This window comes from Palaemon carinicauda, chromosome 8 (assembly GCF_036898095.1).
Source record: "Palaemon carinicauda isolate YSFRI2023 chromosome 8, ASM3689809v2, whole genome shotgun sequence".
Classification (NCBI taxonomy): Eukaryota; Metazoa; Arthropoda; class Malacostraca; order Decapoda; family Palaemonidae; genus Palaemon; species Palaemon carinicauda.
In genome coordinates, this window is record NC_090732.1 from 117,222,630 (window position 1) to 117,248,070 (window position 25,441).

The 25,441-nt window shown below is 33.3% G+C and overlaps 1 protein-coding gene across 5 annotated transcripts in view; it reads right to left on the reverse strand.

The window, feature by feature from the left end:
* The window catches only part of LOC137645853 (calmodulin-binding transcription activator 2-like), a 142,446-nt gene that overhangs the window by 100,789 nt on the left and 16,216 nt on the right, over nt 1-25,441 (reverse strand). For 4 of the 5 annotated variants that reach the window (XM_068378840.1, XM_068378839.1, XM_068378842.1 and 1 more), the window contains exons 2-5: nt 24,231-24,366; nt 2,496-2,567; nt 1,716-1,857; nt 1,029-1,075 (exon numbers count right to left, since the gene is read on the reverse strand). In XM_068378840.1, the coding sequence (XP_068234941.1) occupies nt 1,029-1,075; nt 1,716-1,857; nt 2,496-2,567; nt 24,231-24,350 (381 nt within the window). In that variant the 5' untranslated portion in view covers nt 24,351-24,366. Of the gene's footprint in view, nt 1-1,028; nt 1,076-1,715; nt 1,858-2,495; nt 2,568-24,230; nt 24,367-25,441 lie in introns of those variants that run through there. The other variant, XM_068378843.1, reaches the window with a different exon arrangement.

Here is a 25,441-nt window from a genome sequence, read left to right on the forward strand (position 1 = left end):
CCAATGTAAAATTCAGTTTTTATTCTTAGCAACGATATCTGCTGGAATTAAATAACAATACTGAATCAGACGAGATAAATACAGATGTTTTTTTTTCCTTTTAGTAATATTTCAAAGAATTTTTCTAGACTGTTAGCATAAGATGACTAGGATAAATATATAAATATTTGATGCTAATTCTATTTTAATTGGTAGTATCCATTTACTCAATTTTTTTTTTTTCATAGCACAACTGTTTAACATGAATTTTATACCAAATAAATTGAAAACGTAAATATTTATGTAATAAAATAATTTTGGATAAACTCGACTGAATTATAGATTGTATAAATGACAACAAGAATATTACGATGTTAGGATAAGATGCAATTAAAACATAATATCAAAGGCTAAAATAAATTTGACTAAAACCGAGATTGATTCAATTATCGACACGGAGAACTATATGTTTTATACAGCAGTATGTATACACTTTACAACTATTATTTTCTTTTGATTAACATGAGGGATAATCTGTTGAACACGTGGAGAAAATTTCAACAGCAATTACTATCAATGACGACGAGGCAGGAGATGTAGAATATAAGTTTATACATGTGGAACATACACAGCTGAGGATGAGAGATATCTCATGACAACAAGGAACAATAGTTTAGAACCATACTTCATGCATTTTTTCTTCCATTGCTGCCTAAATTAAAAGCTAATAACACAGACGGCATCCAAAACAAACATTGTATAGAATAGTTAATATGCTGTTTGACGTTGAATGTCTACAGGAGAGAAAGGAAGAGACGATGTTCATTCATGAGAGTGGAATAAGGTATATCAATAAATTTAGCAATTATTCATGAGCAAGAAAATGCACCTCCTACTTTACTGCATATTAAAGATCGCTAATCCTCAGCCAAGTTACTCCCAAGGTGTTATGAATGGCTCAGACAAAGGCAATCACTTGCTTAAGAGTTAGACTTAAAACAATCCAGACGGCCAATGTACAAGAGAAAAAAAAAAAGAATCATATTTACCGAGATCTCGAGTTCGTTGTTGAGGTCCGGTTCATCCTCGCTGAAGACTGCGGAAGCCAGGGTAAAAGAAGCTCAGTAAACACGCCAACAACACTCCCATTCATTTCAACATTTCTCTTTTAGCGAATCGAAACAAAAGAACTATCTATCAAAACTCTGAACATAAAAAATAAGCATTTGGCCAATGACATGTACCAGAACTTATTAATAGTATGAAAAGGAATTACTGTAGTGAGAAAAGGCACACTCCTAAACTACTTAATGCTTTTTGGAGGTGTGTGTGTGTGCTTAGTAAGAAAGAGAGAGAGAGAGAGAGAGAGAGAGAGAGAGAGAGAGAGAGAGAGAGAGAGAGAGAGAGAGAGAGAGAGAGAGAGAGAGAGAGAGCAAAATTAAGTTGTTAAAATAGGTATTTTTGAAATGTCGGTATATATATTATACAAATACATACACACACACTTTATATATATATATATATATATATATATATATATATATATATATATATATATATATATATATATGTATATATATATATATATATATATATATATATATATATATATATATATATATATATATATATATATATATATATATATATAGAAGAGAGGGAGATGTAAAGAGAGAAAAAAATTTATCATGTCATTAGTATCTTCAAATCAAAATCAACAGGGAAGATGTACTAACACATGGGTTTGAGCTGACTAATGAGCTCTTCTTTGGTCCACTCTTTCTTGTCCGCCCACAGGGAAATACTGGAGGCCATTACAAGTTTGTTGTCATCTGGGTAGGGCACATTCAAGTAATGCACCAACACGATATCTGGATTCTGAAAAGAATGGAAACCTTTGAGGAATTTGCGAAGTTTTACATCACTTTTGCCAACATCCAACATAAAGTGCTAGATTGAAAACCAAATAATTCCAAATATAAAATTATTATATGGAGCAAAAGAATACCATGGCTGAATTTTAAACACTTATAGATCAAATTTTGGAAGTTAGATTTATAAATTGACATAATCACCAATGGCACTGATGTACGTAATTCATCTTTCAGTCTAGAAAGCTAGAAGTTTTCGTAATAATAGAGAAGCTTATGTTAGTGATATGGAGACGGGACTGACTGGGTTATTGTGTTGAGTTGGTCAAAGACAACGGGGTGTCTGGAACAATATTTACTAAGTTTAAGTGAATATCCACATTATAGTTGCAAACACGATATATAAAAATACTTTTACAGCCATCCCTATTTCTCCCTGTGTCTATTACGAGGACATTTATAAAATGACTCAATATAATTCTGATTTTCATGTTAGATTCTTTGAGGGAAATCAAATAAAAATTGTATCTTAATAAATAAAAGCACCTAATAACACAATGAGTATGATTTAAACAGGAAAACATTGTATATTCCATCTTTACCATGTGTTTAAAACAATAACTTCGTTTCCTAAAATAGACTAACCTGAAGAAGCCAGTAGCATCGGCGATGAAAGGTGGGCAAGATGGCAGAATGTACATAACAGCCATATATACACTGAAATAAAGAATTTTCCATTAGCTTATTGAAAAACAATACATATTTTAACACAGAAAAACCATTCTCGACTAGTATTATTAGAACGCCCATATCCCAATCTATAACAAAAATTAATTTTTCAGTTAAAAAAATGCGCATTATCTAAATTCTGGTTGATTAAATAAAAACTACTCTGGAAAGAAAAAATCAACAATACAAAAGACGACTTAAAAATAAGAAAATGAACGTGAAAACCAAATCTGATGATCACAATATCTGTTATGATATCCCTCCTACAATGATGAAATAGTGAAGGTTCTTGCACTTTACCTTTATTTATAGAAACCTACTTTCAAAAATTGAATGCAAAAGAAAAAAAAAACTGCATTTCTAGTCCTTGGTAAAAACAAAGCGTAGAATAAATTTTAAGAGTACCTGAGGTTTAATCTTTGTTAAGAATAAAGGTAAGGCTATCATTAGAAATTAAATTGTAGTTACCCTTCAAGATTTTCATGTGTAATGCTTTTATACAATTAATTTGGTACAGGGTACAGGGGTAGCTTGAATGTTATTTCCCCTTGAAACCACACTGACATCTAAAATGTTTAAAATGGCACTGATGACAATCATCAAGGCAAGGGGAAAAAAATCAGAATACAGAAAGAGGAGCTTATCATCTTACCTATAGTACGAACCTACACAGTTTTCATTAATCAATCATTTGGTACTTTTAATGTCTAGTGGTGATCAACCCAAAACTAATCATCGAATAAAAAAAAGCCTTATACTATACATCAGAAGGTAATATAACTGGATAATGTATAGCTATAGCAACGAGTGTTTGTCAACAAATCGAAATTAACAGAATGATCAGAATGGCCTGATATTTGTCACAATGTATTTCAGGGAACACAAGTGTTTATAATTTGAAATTACGGAAGAAAGGAGTGCATTATGTGAAAAACGTGCACATCTGAACATTTGACGGTTCTAATGTAAATAACAATGATAAAAATCTTAGCATGGAATGCGTAGTATCGAGTTATGATATTTCGCTTTCCTCTGAACACATATAAAAATTCTTAGCACCATGAATGAAGAAACTAATGTAAAATTAAGTATATTTCCGAAATTGTAATTACAGAACGTACAAGGAAATTAACTCAGGGTCTCACGTCATGTTTATTGCTATACAGTGTTCTTAACATATCTAGGGAAATGAAAGGGTTACCAACTTCACCATTATCGTCAATAATACTTCTGCTGGTAAGTATGTGATGAAGATGGCGAAAATAAAATGTTATTAAAATCACACACACACACACACACACACACACACACACACACACACACACACACACACACACACACACACACACACATATATATATATATATATATATATATATATATATATATATATATATATATAAAGAGAGAGAGAGAGAGAGAGAGAGAGAGAGAGAGAGAGAGAGAGAGAGAGAGAGAGAGAGAGAGAGAGAGAGAGAGAGAGAGAGAATTCGCCATATTTCGAACAGTACTGAGTCTCCCTTCTTTCGTCTTATGGACTAAACTCCCTATGCCCGGTAAAACCGAATGCCCCCTTACCAACAGAAATCAACCTGATTTTGTTCAGTTAAAAAACGATTATGCCGCTGATGATGAAAGTTACTGCCACTGGAAATGGAAAGATGATTATAACGCATGAATAAATTACTCCTCGAACGAGGGCTCCTTAACCTCAGATGTCTACCCCCCCCCCCTCTTCAGAGAGAAAAGTAATACGCTTCTTTTTTCCTGTTTCCTCTCTTCATGCATTATCCTTCCCCAGTGTGTTCTTCGCTGCTTTCCTACGTCCACCTGGTTTTGTTCCCCATTTCCTGCTTTTATTTACCTAAGGATACTTTCAGTTTGATCACTTAACGATCAGGTAAACAACCCAGGTCAATAATACACTGATAACAATATTATTAATGAAAGAAGAGATGATGGGACACATGGAAAGTACGAAAGATTAGTGCCAGCAATGGCAGTCATCATAAAGTCATCACAAAGTCGTTTAAATTGCTCTAATTCATCTTTGTGGTTTCACAGGACGAGAAATGTTGACAGAGGTGGAGAAACTTGGGCATCGAATTTCTGCACTGAATCGTTATCAGCACAAAACGATTAACTAATTAGCAAAACACTCATTAAAGTTCTATTTGCATAAGATATTCACAGACCCTCCAGAAGTAGGCATTAGCATAACTTCATAAACAGCAGACACAATTAACATAATTCTCTGCGCATATCACATTTCAGTTTCCGCTCAAACTATTAGTTATCGAAGAAGCTCGAGTCTATAGTGAAACATTATTGCATTTATCCGTAGATTTTTAATGAGACTGAAGGTAAAATAATTAAAATATAAAGGTCGTTGGCTTTATTATGTTAAAAGAAAATTTATATAACTAAAATTATGATTTAAAAAATTGAAAGAGTATACTCTATACCCAATTATGAAAAAAAAACTTAGTAATCCATTCAATAAGTACGCTCGTATATAGAGCATATCCATATACATTACGATGTTTTTTTCTTTTATCATTAACCTCCCTATAAGCTGCGTTTCTCCAAGTCTCCCTCTTCTATTCCTCTTCACTATTATTTCATTCGTAAACACAATCACAATGTAATAAAAACACAAATTTTCTAATAATAGTACTAAGGGTTGTGGTAGACTATTAGAAACGTTTATGTCCCGCAATCTGTTGGATGGGCGTTCAAATGCCGCTCAAGCTCGATAGTATTTTGTAGTGTCTGCTACCTCACCATCTTTGCGTGCTAGAAATTGGGGGTTTGGGGGGCCTCTAAATATACCTGCTGAGTCATCAGCAGCCATTGCCTGGCCGTTCCTGGTCCTAATTTGAGTGTATAGGGGCTTAAGCGCTGAACATAAGTATATATGGTGGTTCTCTAGGGCATTTTCTTGTACTTTGCCTCTTCCACTCAGGAGCGACCTTTACAACCTTTAAATTAAACATTTTAACCTCCTTTTCTTTCACCCTCAGTCTCCTCCCCCACCATCATCACCACCCTATCGCCAACACCGTTCCTTATTGCATCTGCACCACCGCAAAATTGTTCCTCCATCACCTCATTTTTTTTCAACTCCACAAAAAAAAAACGAAAAAAAAAAAAAAACATCTTGAGTGATAGAGAGAAAACAGACAACCAATCAAAGGATTAACAATATTTTCGGAGAGCAAAATAGGTTATTCGTAAAAAGGACTCTTTAAATTCAATCTATTTTTGTTTTGTATACTAGTTTATGATTGCTATTTTCTACAAAATAACAAATAATATGTTTTCCCCCAGTAACTCACATTATCCTTCTTACATAAAATTTCAAAGATTAGAAAAACTATTGACAAACAAACCCAGTTCACTTTAATCACACACCCCTCGATTCCTGAGGAATCTTCTGAAAATTAATTGCATATCACAAACGACGAAAAAAAAAGGAAATAATTTTTCATTCGGGGCCATTTGAAATAAAATCTAATTCATCAGCGGTATCACGCACAGCTAATATTTTACAACATCGTGTGTGTTATCATAATAGCTTTACTGTTTACATAACCTAAGATGATTAATCATAATAATCGAACACTGATACCACAGTTAATGTGCAGGATCAATTTTCATGCTAAAACCGACAATAATAATAAATTTCAGCTCGTTGATAAATTGAATAATTTTGTCAAAAATGCAAGTCTATTAGGAAGAAACCCAACTTCTTTTTCGTGGCTAATGCAAATATCCCAACACTTATAGCTTTTTCCATATAATTAGAAAGGTACCTAGCCGGATAATACTGCCTTATGGGAGGAAGACATGAAGCCTAAACAGATACAGCTCCTTCTGAAAATGAAAGAAGAATAAAGCGATGTTTATAGAGAAGATTAACGTCTTCAGAAGAACATGAATTGTGATAACGTATTGAGACGGTATGTCAAACGGACACGTTATGTCCCGATTCCAGACGATTGTACTCATAAACAAAGATGGTGTCAAAAGTTGACGTAATATATAGTTAACACTGAAATATATTATAGTAGGAGGAAATATGTTATATCCCGTATCGCCACTAATAACAGCAATATAAGAGAGGGTCGACACCTCATGGCCTGACCTGAGAACGTTTCGTATTCTCCTTGAGCTCAGATCAAGGTAAACGTGTTTGCATGCTTATGTAGGGGTCATTGGTGCGAGACGCTGGCCCCACGATGGGCAACAGCAATTCCAATCGTTATATTTGATTATTCGTTGACTGTCGGTTATTCGCACAAGAAAAAAGGGTGAATACACATTGCGTTATATCATACAGACGCTTCACTTATTCGGTATATGCAGTACTTCCTGTAACCTAAAAAAAAAAAAAAAAAAAAAAAAAAAAAAAAAAAAAAAAAAAAAAAAAAAAAAACACTACTTCTAACACTAAAGAATGTATTTAATTACTCTTTTTTTCAATGAAAAAAGTACTGATTAACTACAAGCTATTAAAATATCTCATGCAGCTAGCAGTTGATCATTCATTAGAAAAATTAGAATTTGCCGGCGCTGTTAAATTAAATTTACTGCAACATAAAGCAGATAGATTAATATATTAATAATCAGTTCCATAACTATAAAAAGTAAATTTTAAGTATAATAAAGTGTATTGTATTGATTTCGGATTAAAATTCTTCTCTCGCCGCGAACAAAGAAAGCTCTAAACATCGATTTCGATTATGCCCTAGTCCAGTAACTTCCAGCTGGCAAGTAGTATTAAATAATAAGATATCGTGCATGTTATGGCTCTCGATTTTCTTTTCATATTAGATCCTCTTTTTAGAGAGAGAGAGAGAGAGAGAGAGAGAGAGAGAGAGAGAGAGAGAGAGAGAGAGAGAGAGATTTTCTAAATATTAATACGATCACATTAGTAATTTCATAATATATGAAATCAGATAATAAAAATTCCTCTTACAATACAGGAAAAATCATATAAATCCAATTGAGTACGATTTTTTAACTCTTTAACCAAAATATAAAACTTTAAAAACCAGTCAAGTTATATAATAACCCTTACAAAGACAACATCTAAAATAATTCCACAAAGCAGCATTGTTCTTAAACTTTCATATATCATAAAAAGATAAAAAAAAAAACCATTATCACAGCGCCCAACTGTAGTGGGAAAAGGGGCAAGAAGAGGTGTTTGAGTAAATTAAAGTAGATATATCGAAAGAGGAGATAATGTTTGTTTTTATGTGCGCGTGCGTGAGTGTGTGAGTACGCGCGCTTACTAATCACTGGTTAGTAATAGGGAGGAAGTAATCATGAGGTAAACACTTAGCATCATGGGAGGAAGCAACCGGGGAAAACTTTCTTCTTTTCCCATGGAAGGCGGAGCTGGGGAAGTTGTTCTATTTATGGATACTTCCGTATTTCAGTAATTGTTAACCGCCATTTGATAAATGAAAGGAAAGAGGTGTGTGGAAGGAGGGAGGGGGGGGGGGGTTATAGACTGACAGGGAGGGAGAAGTGGAAGCTGAGGAAAAGGAGAGAAGAGGGAAGAATTACAGCGTCAGCGAATGTAAAACAGAAAAGAATTTAGAAATTTTAAAGGGCGACAGACTACATTATTTCTTTGCATAGTAAAAATTATGGTCCATGTTGAATTGAAAGGGTAACAAATGTGGGTTATTTCATCATCAAAAGGAGAAGATTTACCCGACCAATAAGTCCAGTTTGACTCTTAGAGAGCAGGTCTGATTAAATTCGGGAATAAAAAATATTTACATTAATGCTAAAATATAAAATTATAACAAATATTAAGGAGGAAAAAAACATGAGGCAAAATCTAGGATGAATATAAATCTAAATCTTATATAGAAAACCTGTTCCTTAAAAAAGTTAAAATCTTGAAAACAGAAATTCTCACGAGTCCAATAAAAGGTCAATAAAACTTTTCTCCACAGCATAAGCCTCTTTCTTCTTTAAAAACTTTACAATGGCTAAAAATATGTTTTATGGTTAAAATACGGTCACACTCATTGCACCTGGGTCTAGAAAATATGTGAGGATGCCTAGAGATGGTGAACCTGTGCCTGTAATATAGAGGCGAATGGCCCAGTGTGTATAGGGAACTCGACGTGTTGCTGATGAGCCTTCAGTATAGGCGTATGAAACGGCTAACATTACGGAAATTCTTCCAAAGAACCTTTAACTCTATTTTAGCAGTTAAAGCTGGACTGTGGAAATTAATATGTCTAAGTTTCTGAAGGCCCCCTACCCAGCTCGTTTGTTAAGAATAATTCTTCAACATGCACACACACACATATATACACATATATATATATATATATATATATATATATATATATATATATATATATATATATATATATATATATATATATATATATATATATATATATATATATATATATATATATATATATATATATATACCTAATGAGAGAGAGAGAGAGAGAGAGAGAGAGAGAGAGAGAGAGAGAGAGAGAGAGAGAGAGAGAGAGAGAGAGAGAGAGAGAGAGAGAGAGATTTCCAAATATAATTACAGAAAGCCCTAATGTCCTGACTACAAAGAGAGGGCTTCTACTCTATGGCTCAATGGGCTCTGGCAGAGAGCTTACTAAAGTAGTTCTCCTCAAAGGTGGAATATAGGTTTCATCTTTACTATTATACACAAATAAGTAAACAAATATTACATACCGTATGTATTTGGCAAATATATTGTTTAGCCACGCACACGTACTTGTATGTGCACCTTCACAATATCTTGAGACCCAGGGATGTGTAATGCTCCAATTGTTTATATAAATACATTATTCATAGTTTTCTGTGTGTAACTACAATACTGCGAGTGACGTACATTATGAAAAGACTAGTCATCTTCCATCCTGGGGCCATAGTTTCAGATGAATTGAATGTCACGTTACTGTGGTGGATGCGCCAGCCGTATCAACCCTCCTCTATATTACCAAAGCTTTTAATAGAATAACTACAATAGTTTTGACTTTATAAATTTCCCAGAAACTTGTTTTTCTTTTATAAGAATAACCAAGTACAAAATTTTACTCGTTTTATCCCATCACTCGGAAACTGACCAAACCATGAAAGGCTAAAAAACATCTTGGCAACGACTTCTTGGAGCGATCCTTACTGGAAAAAAGTTCAATAATTACTAAAATTGATTGAAAAGTAAAAGTTAATATATATATATATATATATATATATATATATATATATATATATATATATATATATATATATATATATATATATATATATATATATATATATATATATATATATATATATATATATATATATACTATATATATATATATCTATATATATATATATATATATATATATATATATATATATATAATATATATATATATATATATATATGTATATATATATGTGTGTGTGTGTGTGTGTGTGTGTGCGTGTGTAGGTAAGTATGTAATGCATGTGTATATGCAAACCAACATACAGAAGTCAATTATAAACAAAACAAACATAGAGAAACATGATGTGTAAAACGGCCACGTATATCTGGCCATCTTTTGAAAGAGACACGAATTCTGAGGGAAGAGAGTGGGACTGGAAGAGATTGGAATAAAAAGTGGAGAGATGAGGAAGGAAATCCTAGTCTTCCATATCCCTTAAGATTATTTCCAATGAATACAAAATAAGAAGCGTTGACTCCCACAACGACATAACAGAATGTATGCCATCTCGCTACAGGCAGATACAGCAGAGACTCTGTCACGTGGAAATTGGTTGTCATGGTTTCACGAGGTTGGAGTACATACGTTTGTGCGTATGGCTATGAATGCGTGCTCGGCCCTATCCTAGTCTTGGATACGCACGTCAAAGGAAAAATGCCGACTAATAATAGCCATCTATTCACCACCTATCCAGGGAGAGAGAGAGAGAGAATATCAAATGTTTCCAGAAACAGAGAATTGTCAGTAAAACATTTTCAAAATATATCTGAAATGCCGACCAAAACAAAGTGCACAACAAAATACACCTACAAAGACAATCACTAAAACATAGGGAGACGAATTTTTTCATGAATTTTATTGTTCTAGATTCAAAAATGGAACCGCACGAAAGGGAGCCAGGTCGTAATGGATAGTAAAAGAAAGAAACAGAAACAAAGAATGATGTTCAAACAAGGCCAAATATTTTTCAGTTTCATGAATTGTCAGTGCAATTCCATTTCAGGTTTGGCGAGAGCTGAAAATGGAAACACGATCCAGAGGTCATACATATTCCCAGACGCGTATTAATACACGTCATGTTAATCAAAAAATTGAAGAATCAAATTAAATATTTAAAATTCCAAACCCGCCTTCGATGAAAGCCACATTCTTTGGTCAACCAAAGTAAAGTTCCAATAACTAAAATAGAGCCACCGACCTGTCTTTGTAACCACCGCTGTTATAGCAATGTGGCTTCCTTGTCCCTACTGTAAGAAAAACAAATTTAGAACTGAAAGACAACGCCACTCAAAATGTTGTTTGAGAGCAGGTCCTCCCAGCGGGACAAAATCATCCGTTTCGAGAAACAACCCGAGACAAGACCTGAATGGTAATTGTAATTGAGATCAAAAGGCTTTTTTGTATACTGCCCAGACAAGAGACGCACTGGCGCATTCCTGCCTCTGCTTGGGAGGATGATGGAAAACTTCCCCCCTTTAGAATAGTTGGTGCTGTAAAAAAAAAAGTATTTTCTCTTTGTTTATAACTTTAGACTTTCCAACTACCTTTGAAATTAGTAAGTTAGAATGATACGTTCTGGTTCTGATGTAACTTTATTATGGGATTGACACTTTTCGACTAGGGTGGAGGTACTTACCCGTTCTTCATTCATAATATTTCACTTATACAATATCCAAATTTATTACTGAAATCATATTCATCTGTAATGCATGACATTCTGCCCCTCTCCAAATACAAAGATATGATTATGAATACTCTTTAAAGAGATTCTTTTTTTTCTATTTTCAAACAGAAAACGTTTTTGTTTACAGAAAAGCAATTTCCAAGACAAAATACTACACAACAGCTAATTTTCTAATAGATTAATGCACATAAGATATTTCTTTTAGCTAATGAATATATTTTTATCGTAGAGGCTGATTTGTAGAAAATAAGAGTCAAACCAAAAAGAGGAAACCATAACTCCTTGAGCTCCGCTCCATTACAAAAGTTAAGGACACACGCATACACACAACTACCAATTAAGAAAAGAGAAAATAAAAATGAGTTTCAATATAACGACGAAAGCAAGACAAAACTGCAGTTTTAGTTGGAGATCTGTAGTGCCATCAATTCTGACATCTAAATTCAATATTCTTCATAAAAGAACTACGTTGAAAAAAATATTACAGCAATTTCTTTTCTGTGACCATCACTATAAATTGGCTTGTATATCATGAAGTTTCCACTAGCAATATATAACATGTGTTTTACTTTCCGTATTGTTTCGCAGTCTATCTTTTTGACTCGGGGAGAGAGAGAGAGAGAGAGAGAGAGAGAGAGAGAGAGAGAGAGAGATTTTCTTAATGTGAATCTTAAGACTCATTAAATCTATGATATAATCATTCATCATAAAAATTGATATAAAATTACCCTCGGTAATGACGGTGAAACTTCATCATGACATAAAGTTGCAAAATAAACAAAACACACCCGACTACTCTACGCGAAACCCCTAGGTTCCCTCCACCTACCAATGGAAGAAAAACTATTTTCTTCAACTATAAACTGTTTTTAAAAGGATCGGAGAAGAGGCTTTTCGTATAATCCATAACCTATTAGTGAAAAGAAGGATGAGACTAATAATCACGATTCTGTCTTTCATATGTGAATTGGCAGAAGAAGAAAAACAAAATATCCATGTACAAATTGTCGAAAAAATACTTCTGGAGAAGGAAGGACAATAAACCAAAAGCCAATAAAAGAGAAAAATGGAAGAAGAGGACGAAAAGAGGGAGGAAGGAGGGAGCGTTGGGAGGTAAGAGGTTGGGGACGGAGATAGAGGGGAGTTAATAAAAGTGTGTGGAAAGAAAGAGAAAGTTAATAAATGAGTTGGGTAGCTTGTGTAATTAGCCATATCTTCAGATTCTCGAAGAAAAGTTGGTCGAGAATCACCCGGGAGGGAAAGTATTTTGCGTGTTATAACGGAAGGGAAGTAATTACTGAAATTTAATGATACTTGTGAGAAGATGTTTTCGAAAAACTCCACGAGGAATGGACACTAGACACCAATCCCGTGAACAAAGTTTGAAGACGTAGTTTTTCATCTGGGGAGATTTTCCCCCCCTCTCTCTCTCTCCATACTGATTTTTTTCTTTGAATCTAATTTATACTTATCAATTCCATATGTTTATGAAAATTATTGTTTCCATTCTATTCCTCCTCTACACATTTATCAGTAACCTGTCGTTTGTCCAAATAATTTCATAACTTTATGAAATTTGGCGAGTGCGTGTCCTCACCTACACAAGGAAACCTTTATAAAAGTATTGAAAATATCAAAAAAATGTACTTGCATATTTAAAAACATGAAATTCAACCGAAAGCTGTTAACGAGAGAGAGAGAGAGAGAGAGAGAGAGAGAGAGAGAGAGAGAGAGAGAGCAATTACTATAGAGGACAAAAGCCTTCATTCAAAAAGAAGTTACGCAATTCACTATGACAAAACAAAGACACTCGTTGGGTAAAAGACGAAGATTTCCACAAACAAGAGAGAGAGTAAGCGTAAAAACAAAGTTAAATTCAATACGTCCCTCGTACAGACGGCAAACAAATAAAATCAAAAGCAAATAAAAGCCAAGATGCACGAGGGAGATTTATAAAAAAGCGCTGCTTCTACCAACATAATGGATTTGAACTTTCTTCCAGCCATGGATAACCCAGTTATAATAACTGGATATTATCCAACTGGCGAATTTGGTTCCCCCAATCGCGGCCCCTCTTCTCAATGCAATATTTCGCTTGACTGGGTCCTACCTTACTAATCTTGGACTGATCTAACCCTAAGCTAAACTAGGGCTCTACCCTTTTACACACCCTCTGCGCCGTCCAAAACAAAATCAATTAGGCGAGAAAAGAAATGACCGTATTTAAAGCCCAATCAACAAACTACGAGAATTAGTATCGATTTTTGGACATTTAAAAAATCTCTTACTACAATACGATGCCGATTTCTATTCATTTGAAAAAAATGTCTCATTTGAGAGTGTAAAGGTACATCAGCTGTTTTACAAATATCCAAAATTTCAGTAACTTTTTTTTAAGAGAGTTTTGTTCATGAACTGAAAAAAAAGATGAAAAGAGAGTATAGGAAAGGGAACATGGACATAAAAATGGGAATAAAAAACAAACAAACGAATTATTCCCTTGAAAAGAGAGATGGTTGAATTTTGCTGTACTATTTTGCGCTTAAAAACTATTAACTTTATTGGTAAACTAATGTCCAAAAAATAAGTGATTATCTAAATCTATGCAGCAATACCTCTAAAATAAATACCTTATTTCTTTTTATAGTAATAAGAATTGAAACTTTATCCATAGTAAAAGGAATCTAAGTCTTACTACTAAAATAGTCAAATCTACCACAATATTCAAATAACGTGTATCTGTTAATTAACAATCCACTTGAATATGATCTCCAGAACTTTTAAAGGGCACAAAGACACTAAATAGCAAAAGAAGATTAATCTTGTCTTCTATCAAACTCAAACGAAAGTTATTATTTTTTCTTTGTTTACTTAAAAGAAATATCAAAGAGCCCTAGCAATCAACAGGGGCCGTCAACTTAAAAATCCCAGAACAATCTTATAGTTTCGATTTAATTTACAGAAAGCTTATGTATCAGGGCATGTCTTCATAATCAGATACAACCAATAAACCACTAACGTTCAAGTTAGCCTAAGTATTGCCAAACAAAGAAATTCCAGATTTACGAATATCAAGATAATAAAAACATAAGGAAAAAACGAACAGCATAAAATTGTGAGCAACACCTACCATAAAACTATAATCAATATACATATATATACGCATTTATACTGCATGCTTACATCCCTACATACATAGACACGCACGCTTGCGTACACACACACATTATATACAGTATATATATATATATATATATATATATATGCACACCTATGAACATTTAGGGTGGCCACAAACAAAACATAACGCAGCAGCCACTGTCCCATATATACCTGAAATTTTATATCTTCGATGACCTTCCAGAGCAGAAATCTTGCCACAACATTTGGCTACTATACGTATGACTTCTCATCCTCACGTCGAATGTACAACATCCTCCCACGCCATCTACATCTATCTTGCACGGCCTCTCGCACTGCTAGAGCAATAAGAATCCCCCCCCCTTTTTTTTTTTTAAATATATCTTTCAAAGTCTTTTCTAGATGTTCCTCTCAACACCATTCTTAATACTTCTGAACCATTCCTTCCACTTGCCTAAACCATCTCAAGGCAGTTACTAGTCATCACTCTACGATTGCCTTTTCACAAATTTCATCTGTTTCCTAATTGTTTGCAATTTTAAATCTTCTTAGATCACATATAATCCACAAACAGTACATCACAACGGTTTCAGATATTTTTTTTTTTCACGTTAATTTACATGGAACATAGACACACCTTTTCATTTCCGTACAAAAAAACCTGACCAAATAATACATTCATATATTCAAATATTCCCACCCTGGCTTCCAAAGACAATTCATGTCTAAAAATAATATTTTGCACACACCCAAATAGATTTCTTGTTTGATATATTGTGTTACTTATCTCTTCTCTCAATACCTTTATCGATTATACTAGCACCCACGAAGGAGTACTGATCAACAATTTTCATATATATATATATATATATATATATACATACATACATACATACAACAAAGAGAAACATGGATACGAACACAAACTAAAGTAAATGACATTCTAAGAACATGTAAGAAAAATAATAAAATTTGCCAGTACAGTATGGCATAAAAAGACCAGAAACAGATACGCATAGGACATGTCTGGAGCCTTTGTCCAGCAGTGGACTAACAACAGCTGATGATGATGATGTATACATACACACACACACACACACACACACATATATATATATATATATATATATATATAATATATATATATATATATATACACACACGAAACTGCCCAAAAGAAAACCAACAGAAGATGAAACACATACCAGACCCAAAATAAGAAGTAATACAGAGGTAAACCCAGAGAAAGTGTAGTACACTGAGGAACCAAACGAAATAGTAAAACGAAATGAAAGCCAAGAGATAAAGGGGAGATGAAACTTAGTAAGAAAGCTGAACTATTTTGATGCCCACATCGTGCAAATTCTAGAAAAAAAAATATCCTTAACAAAAAAGACAAGAAACAAAAATAAGTAGCATATATCAACTGTAAAGGGACTTATCTTTACGACGTCATTGAAACCTAGTAAAAATTCAAAGAAATTAAGAACGAAACAAATATCATTCAAGTCTATTGCCTAAAAAAAATCCGCCAAAAGAATTGAAAGCAAGAAAAAACCATCACACTCACACGCAAAAAGGAAAAGCACTAAAAATAAACGAGCTGAGAATAATAAAAATAGGAAAAAATTCTTGGTCCGGAGTTCAGAAAAAAAAGCCTTAAAAGGCCGGGGAACGGGGTGGAAGGGGGAGAGGAAAACATGGTTGTGGGGTTCGAATATAACGGGAATGAAATATAAAGAAAGCAATAATTGGCGAAACGGAACATTTAAGTCAAGGCAATGAAATATGGACAATAAAGAACTCGTAAAAAGAGCCGAGGACCCATAAAAACCAGTCACTTGCATAAAGATCATACAAAGTGCAGAGGCAATTTAGCTTTTTATTATTTCATTAAACTCCACAGTTATTGGCTTTTATTTCTCCACACACCCATAATTCATATTCAGAAACCCGAAACTCCAAGTGCAGTTCATCACTTCAAAGATGCGAATCCAAATACATAATAAGCCCTATATTACTCTGTTGCCTTTTTATTTTTTTTTTATTTTACGGGGAAAATAAAATCACATGGAAAATTGCAGGGGCTCTTTATCAATATAGACAGGGTCTTTAATTTCCTTCTTCTTAAACCCACACAAAACACGCACATGTTCGCCGACGAACATTAAGCGCGAACAAATACAACACACACACACACACACACATATATATATATATATATATATATATATATATATATATATATATATATATATATACACACACACACACACACATATATATATACATATATATATATATATATATATATATATATATATATATATATATATATATATATATATATATTATATATATATATATTAATTGTAGAAGTATATATCACGGATATTACATTACAGTAACCTGTGTACAAAGCATATGCTATCAGTATACATCATACATACAATCGATATACAAGCTTACGTTTAATACGATAAATGAGAAAATTCATAAAATCATACAAAAGGATTTACATACCGCTATATACTGATTAAGTCTACACAGAAAAGAAATACAATAAGTCACTTGCAAAGGACATAACAAATACAGATTAGAAAACGTAAACAAAGACAGGTGATTCTTGAACCCAACTTCCCTAAACAGCAAATACAGATAGAGTGACTGTACGGCAAGGTGCTTGACGCACTCGCCATATTATACGAACGCTAATTATAAAACGATATGTAAATGTAAAGTCACAAATCTTGATGGCAACTGATATAGAAAGCCTAAGAAATACAGAAAAAAAAATATTTCTTCATATAAACCAGGCTCTTAAAGCTTCTTTACTCATGGATAATAATTAAAAAAACACGCAAAACAATCTGCGGATGTTCCTTCGTCCCAATACAAGATACTTGAATAACTAAATAAAATACGAAAAGTAAATAAGACGAGAGAGAGAGAGAGAGAGAGAGAGAGAGAGAGAGAGAGAGAGAGAGAGAGAGAGAGAGGGAGAGAGAGAGAGAGAGAGAGAGAGAGAGAGAGAGAGGTGATTTAGCCATAATACGTCTGTCCTGCAGCACAAATAACAATGATGCATCAAAGATTAAAATAAGCAACTCAACTCATCTAAACTGAAATAGAAACTTGGAGAAAGAAATTCATCAACTGCGCCGGCGATGAAGGCATCGCCTCTCTTATTTCATCTACGAGTATCTTTCTCGGATTCCCATTCTCAGGGGGAATGGGAATGGGGGAAATCTGCCTTTTTAATCAACCGACCACATCATCTATTAAACCCAATGACAGCCTAATTGAGCTACAGTTAGGGATATTGGCATTTCACAAATTGCTTGTCTCACAACTTGGCACTAAACAGCTTTCTCTTCCTGACTTCTTGGACGAGATAAATACATATTGAGAAAAAGGATTCCCCGTTCCTAATTTATGATTTAATTAAGGGATACATCAAATCACCGTCCGAATGGCCAATTCCAAGTTAATTAAAACCATTCCAGATTGCAATAAATCCCCATGTTTTCTTATCAAATCTTTCCTTTTCATAAATTCTGTGAGTTAAAGTCCAATCGCCATTTCAGCTATTAGAGTTAAAACGCACGCACATATGCGAGCGATATATATATATATATATATATATATATATATATATATATATATATATATATATATATATATATATATACATATATATATATATATATATATATATATATATATATATATATATATATATAAATATATTAGCCACGAAAAGAAAAATGGAAAGACTTGATTGAAGTTAGTAATTTTGTTCATTAGTGATATAAACGGAATCAGATAAGTCCGTAGATATTACTAATGGACGAAAGTACCAACTCCCATCAAGTCTTTTCATTTTTCCTTTCGTGGCTATATATATATATATATATATATATATATATATATATATATATATATATATATACACACACACATATATATATATATATATATATATATATATAAATATATATATATATATATAAACAAAAATATCGTATGGCGGATTTGGTTCATCTACTCGAAATTAAAGAAAAAGGGAGCTTTTATGTATGGGCCGGCGCGTGTTCGTTGGAAATCTTAGGGTGGCTGAAGGCCTCTGTCAAAATAGGATGAGTGGAGATAGTAGTCATATTTTCGTATAGGCCTAACCCTTGTCATATCTTAAAAGTCATTCCATCCCAAAGATCTTAATACGAAATCACTGCTTCTTTATTCAACTTTTAGGGTGATGGAAATTCTACGCATTTTAAATTCAGCCATAACTTCATCTGTTTTTCGATTCACACTATAAAGAGATCCATGAAGAATTATTGATAAAAATATTAATAATAATTAGATGAACTCCATAATACAGTAAAATTACAAATACCAAGTACGACACCGATGTTTAAAAAAGTAATCAAGAAAAAAATATCTGCTATATTCGTGGAACAAAATCGACACTAATCGTCCTTAAGCGTTGCTCCTGCGATTATAAATAACTAGAATAAAAAAATGTTCGGCAGGAACAAACTCCTACCGTTCATCAGACGCAATCTAAAGGTCGACTCCACCAGCCATCGCAGCCCGACCAAGCAAATAACAAGACTGGTGGAAATTAGTTTTAGCCTTCATCAGTTTAGCTGACAAATAATAATAGAAAAAAATTTCGAAATAAATTATATCATATCTATCCAATAACGAAAATATTACAAATTTTATTCTACCGGGATAACATGGATAAAAAATAAAAATTATTTTAAGTTATGAATTCACCTGAAAAATGTGCAGTATCTTTTTTTAGGGAAAGGAAAAAAAAAATTGGGATGAAAAACCCCAAAAGAGTGGATGAACCAATGCACCGTCAGAAAGTTCATGTTTAAGTTGTTATTTATACGCTGTGCCAGCAGGGGGCAGCAGGTGCTTGTTAAAACTTCATTCTTTCAGAGATTATAATTACCGTCATCTTATTCAAAAGAGACGACGTTCGCCAGACAAGAAAAAAACGAATAACGATGATGATAGGCAACACCAGGAGGAGGAGGAGGAGGAGGAGGAGGAGGAGGAGGAGGAGGAGGACTTGGTGAGGAAGAAAACAAAGAAAGAGAAGGTGGGAGGGGTATCGGAAAGGAAATATTAAAAAAGAGTAATAGTTGAAGCAAAGAATAATTCCATAGAAAGACGTTATATGCAACATTGCTAATTACGGTGATATTGGAATTACAACAAAAGGATTGTTCACATCCTCGTACAGCTGTACTAGCATCCTTACTGCTACTTTGTTGATGGAGCGCACCTGTGCACTTTTTATGAGGCCATTGAAAACAGAACAAAATATTTCAAGAATAATTGAGAAGAATCTTGATGGACAATGCTAAAGAATCAATGAAGAACTTGCGCGGATTACAGTGATATTTTTGGTCAATCTCCCAAAAGAAAATGAACGTTGTGCACTTGTGCACCTTTTATGAGGTCATTGAAAACAAAACAATATATTTCAAGAATAATTCACAATAATATTGGTGGACAATGACAGAGAATTGATGAAGAACTTATGAGGATAACAGAGACAATTTTGTTCAATCTCCTTCTCTTTCTCTCTCTCTAAAAATATAGAAATTTTTTACATAAATTCTATATATTCTTTTCTGGCTTCCTACTGCTCAAAAGCAATCACTTCAAATGTTTCGTTTAACTTTTTTTTTTTTTTTTTTTCAATTCGCCACAGCCATCTTGGTTCTGCATTTGCAGATGCAGTTTTACCCAATACTGTAATGGTATCAATATAATATTTTGATTTATCAGTTTATATTACTTTTGGGGTTCACTAACAAACAACTACAATAGTAATGTTAATATCATTAGCATTACTCATGGCATAATTTCCCACTCCAAGCATTACCTACGATGGAGGGAAATAGAAACAATCTATTATCAAATGTAATATGATTAATTATACTAGTAGCTTCCTATTAAAAAGAAATATAGATGACGATTAGAGCATAGTAGAAATTATATTTGTAAAGATAAACTGTTAGTTGAGTATTGAGTGTAAAAAGTATACAATATGTACGTTAATGTAAACACAGATGACGAGAGAGAGAGAGAGAGAGAGAGAGAGAGAGAGAGAGAGAGAGAGAGAGAGAGAGAGAGAGAGAGAGAGAGAGAGATTACGTACCAAACAAACAAGAGGGAAATCATTAAAGTTTATTTGCTTAAGTTTTGTTTATATTAATTCCAGTAACGACGTGGAATGGTCAAGCCGAATCAAGAACTTAATTCAAAGGCGATACTTCTTGGAAAATATTTTTCCCACCACTTATCTTATGTATAATCTATAATTAACAATAAGGAATTTCATATAATGACATCCATTACTGAATACGAAATTTCCAGATTACTGGGAATTTTAATGCTTGTTATAAGATTCATATACTATTAAGAAATATGATATATGTTAATGTATTTTTGTCCTTGACTCTATGTAGATTTTCTTCCGTTACCCATCAAGTTAAGAATTTTCAAGCGACAAGAGCAGCAATGAAAGAGTTTGTAAATTTGGGTGCAAGGAAGAAGAGAATTCCGGTCTTTTTGGCTTAGGACCATTCTTTTAACTGCTATAACTAAAAGAGCGCAATATTCTAGCTTCAACGTATACACGACGACACTTATTATGCACATGGATAGGAAAAAAATCTCTCTCTCTCTCTCTCTCTCTCTCTCTCTCTCTCTCTCTCTCTCTCTCTCTCTCTGTATATATATATATATATATATATATATATATATATATATATATATATATATATATATATATATATATATATATATATATATATATATATTCACTCACTCGTGGACATATATTATATATATATATATATATATATATATATATATATATATATATATATATATATATATATATATATATATATACGCATATATGTACATATACACATATTAATGGGGAATACTTTAACAGCTTAAGAGTAGCAGATCGCATAATTCTAATTACTGAATCATGGGAAGAATTACAAAAGATGATGGAAGATTTGCATAGAGAAAGCAGAAATGTAGGACTGAAAATGAATATGAGTAAAACTAAGATAATGTTCAATGAAAAGGCAGAGAGACGACAAATAAGGGTTATGGACGAACCTCTAGGTCTAGATTTTGTACTTAGGATATACTTTAATTTTTCATTACTTCTGATATCGTTTACTTATTTCCTTGTTTTACTTTCTTCACTGGGCTATATTTCCATGTTGGAGCCTTGGGCTTATAGCATCTTGCTTTTCAAACTAGGGTTGTATCTTGGCTAGTAATAATAATAATAATAAGTGTTTTCCAAGGACACGAGACCGAAATTAAAAGGATAAGCAAGGGATGGGGAGCTTTTGGTAGACAAAATTAAATTATTTAAAGTAAAATGTCCCCTTCTTTAACAGGAAAAGTATTTAATCAGATGGTCCCACCAGTATCAACATATATATCAGAGACTTTGAGCCTTTCTAAAGCCTCAACTCAAACAGCAATGGAAAGAATAATAATATAAATAACATCAGCAAAAGAGCCACATGGATACGGTAGCAAACTAAAGTAAAGGATATTCTAACAACATTTAAGAAAGAGAAATGGATATGGGCAGGACATATTATGAGAATGACAGATAATAGATGATCATTAAGAATAACTGAATGGATCCCTAGAGATTTTAAAGGAAGCAGAGGAAGGAAGAGAAGACGATACATTGACAAGCTAAGAAAATTTGCGAGTAAAGACTGGCATAGAAAGGCCATAAACAGACGGGAGTGGAAGGACATGTCTAAGGCCTCTACCCTGCAGTATACAAGCTACGGTTGTTGATGATGATGATGATGGTACATAAACGTGTGTGTGTGTGTATGTATGTGTGTGTATGTGTGTGTGAGATAATGGAAGGGCCCATTCAAAAGAGAGAGAGAGAGAGAGAGAGAGAGAGAGAGAGAGAGAGAGAGAGAGAGAGAGGAGAGGAGAGAGAGAGAGAGAGAGTCGATAAACGACCGACACTCCATGTGTTAGAAACATGGGTCTGAAAGAGGGCTGTAAATTACGGAAAAGACTGGCCAGAGACTAAGGTAGGCAGGCTGCTGGGAGTACCCAGCGCTGATTTGTCCTAAACTACTGGATCAGCTATACAGCGAGAGAAGATTGGATGCAGGGGAAAGGGAATGGAAGAAAGGCCGGAAAGAGAATTTATGTTGCAATAAATGCAAAGGGTTTAAATGAAATAAAAAAAAAATCTGAGTGTTGAAAATGAACTTACATCAAATTAAAATATTTTGACCTACCACTCTATGCTTACACTATGCTTACACTATGTTCCTGGCATTACAACTATAAAAATAAGTAATTTCGTAATCACTGAATAATTAGCATACTAATGCTATCACACAAATGCGCATATTTATATGCAATTCATTATGGCTCTTTCCAATTTTCGTTTGCTGAGTCTAGACAGGGAAGCAACAGAATCCTAGGACAAAGCTAAGATACCATCGGACTCCATCCCAAGGTAGTTATCGAACAAACTTCCTGAATAAATCTGGGAACACTGAAGGAGGTATTGAGAACTAGAGATGACAGCACACCGACATAGCATTTAACAACTACAAAGGATCACAGGAGAATAGGGAAGATATAGAGAAACTACATTTCAGAGCGCTAAAGTAATTCAAGGCTCAGAGAGAAGTTGAACCGTCAAGACACTAAAGTAATTTTAGGCAAGAAATTAAAGTTATAGCTCAAACGCAATAAAGTAATTCAAGGGACTGGAAGTAAATTTCAAAGTGAGTCAGGAATGGTTTTGAGTAAAGCCCCCCTAAAATAAACGAATCGAGATCAGTATGATGGTTACCTAATCTCGCTGAGTGAAAGCATATCCAACAACAAGTTATATAATTCTGATTAGGATGCAATAAATTTATCAAAGGGGTTTTATGACGCTTGTTTATGCATCATTTAAAATGATGTGATATTTATTCTATTCAATGAAAGATAAAGCTAACTGAATGTCAGATTCTTAAGACATTTATCAAAATCATTTCGCAGCTTTACAAAGCTTTAATCAAACAAGTCTGTATTTCCCTAAAAATGACAAGAAAACTATATACAATCTTTATTTTGCCTTTGTTTCATAGAAAGAAAAATGCATCACTGGGACATTTTTCTAGTTTACTGTATTACATACAATATATTTTCAAAAGCACAATATGTAAATTCCTACACCGAATTATTAAGTGGATTCTCCAATCACATCTGAACACCTAATACGATTATAAATAGGATATAATAATTCCCGATGCACTTATTCACATTCATTAATATATTATGAAATTTGTCAACTTGTATATGTGCCCACTTTACTTACCCTGTTTATGGTGATATAACAGAAAGTTTTAAACTGCAACAAGACTTGGAGTAATTGCTGGTAACAATAATACTGAGAGAGAGAGAGAGAGAGAGAGAGAGAGAGAGAGAGAGAGAGAGAGAGAGAGAGAGAGAGAGAGAGAGACCTACCTCAATGCCCTGTACTTTGAGTTTCATGTGATCCTCTCTGGTGGTCTTCCCATCCTTCCTCTTCTTCCAGCAGTACCCATCCCTCCGGTAGCGCACCTTCTTCCTGGAGTACAGCAGCATGGAACCGCTCTTAGGTCTGGAAAATAAGTTTTCAAGTCAGTATTTATTTTACAAAGAAGTTATATTAAATGGAAGTTACTGTAATATTAAATATCTCCGAAGGTGGAATAAAAGTTATGCAAACACAGACATAAAATTTATAGTAATCTCAGGAGAATAGATAGGTTGAAATTTACAATAAGCAGTATACAGATCTTACGGTTCTAGAACCATTATTTCATATGATGTGCATATTACAGAAGAATGCCTGGATTAAAATGTGGGAGCAGGGAATAATGCCGCTACTCACAGCATCAATTATTCGATAACGTGGGATTAATGTTTGTTAAGAGAAATTCTTTATGCGTTACTGTCATCTTGTGCAAGTCCAAAGGCTACTATGGACATATTAAATTTTTAAAGCGTACATATGATTTTTATTTTCAACTTATTGCACTTAGGCACTTTACATACTAGTGACCATCATAAAAGTAAAAAGGTATGTGTATGCCGTTTTTTATATATATATAAATATATATATATATATATATATATATATATATATATATATATATATATATATATATATATATATACATATACATATATAGAAATAAATTTCTACTTCATACTTGGGATCGAACGCTAGCCCCTTCTAATGAAAGGCCAGGTCGAAACCAACCATGCCACGAGAGGCCATAAAAGAAATCGGAACCTGACGCTACCCAGCTGTCCGAGAATTTACCTGGCGAGACATCAGTCTCTTACCAGCGAGTTTTACCCGATTTCCCGGCCCACCACGTGACACAATTGGTAGTAATTCATTCAAATTATATATATATATATATATATATATATATATATATATATATATATATATATATATATATATATATACAGTATATACATATATATATGTGTATATATATTATATATATATATATATATATATATATATATATATATATATATATATATATATATATATATATATATATGTGTGTGTGTGTGTGTGTCAACAATAACGAGTTATGCCATCCTTCCAAGAACGATAAACAAAGGCCGCCGCCACGAAATTCATATTGTTAAAAAGAATTAAGTACTAAGCCGAG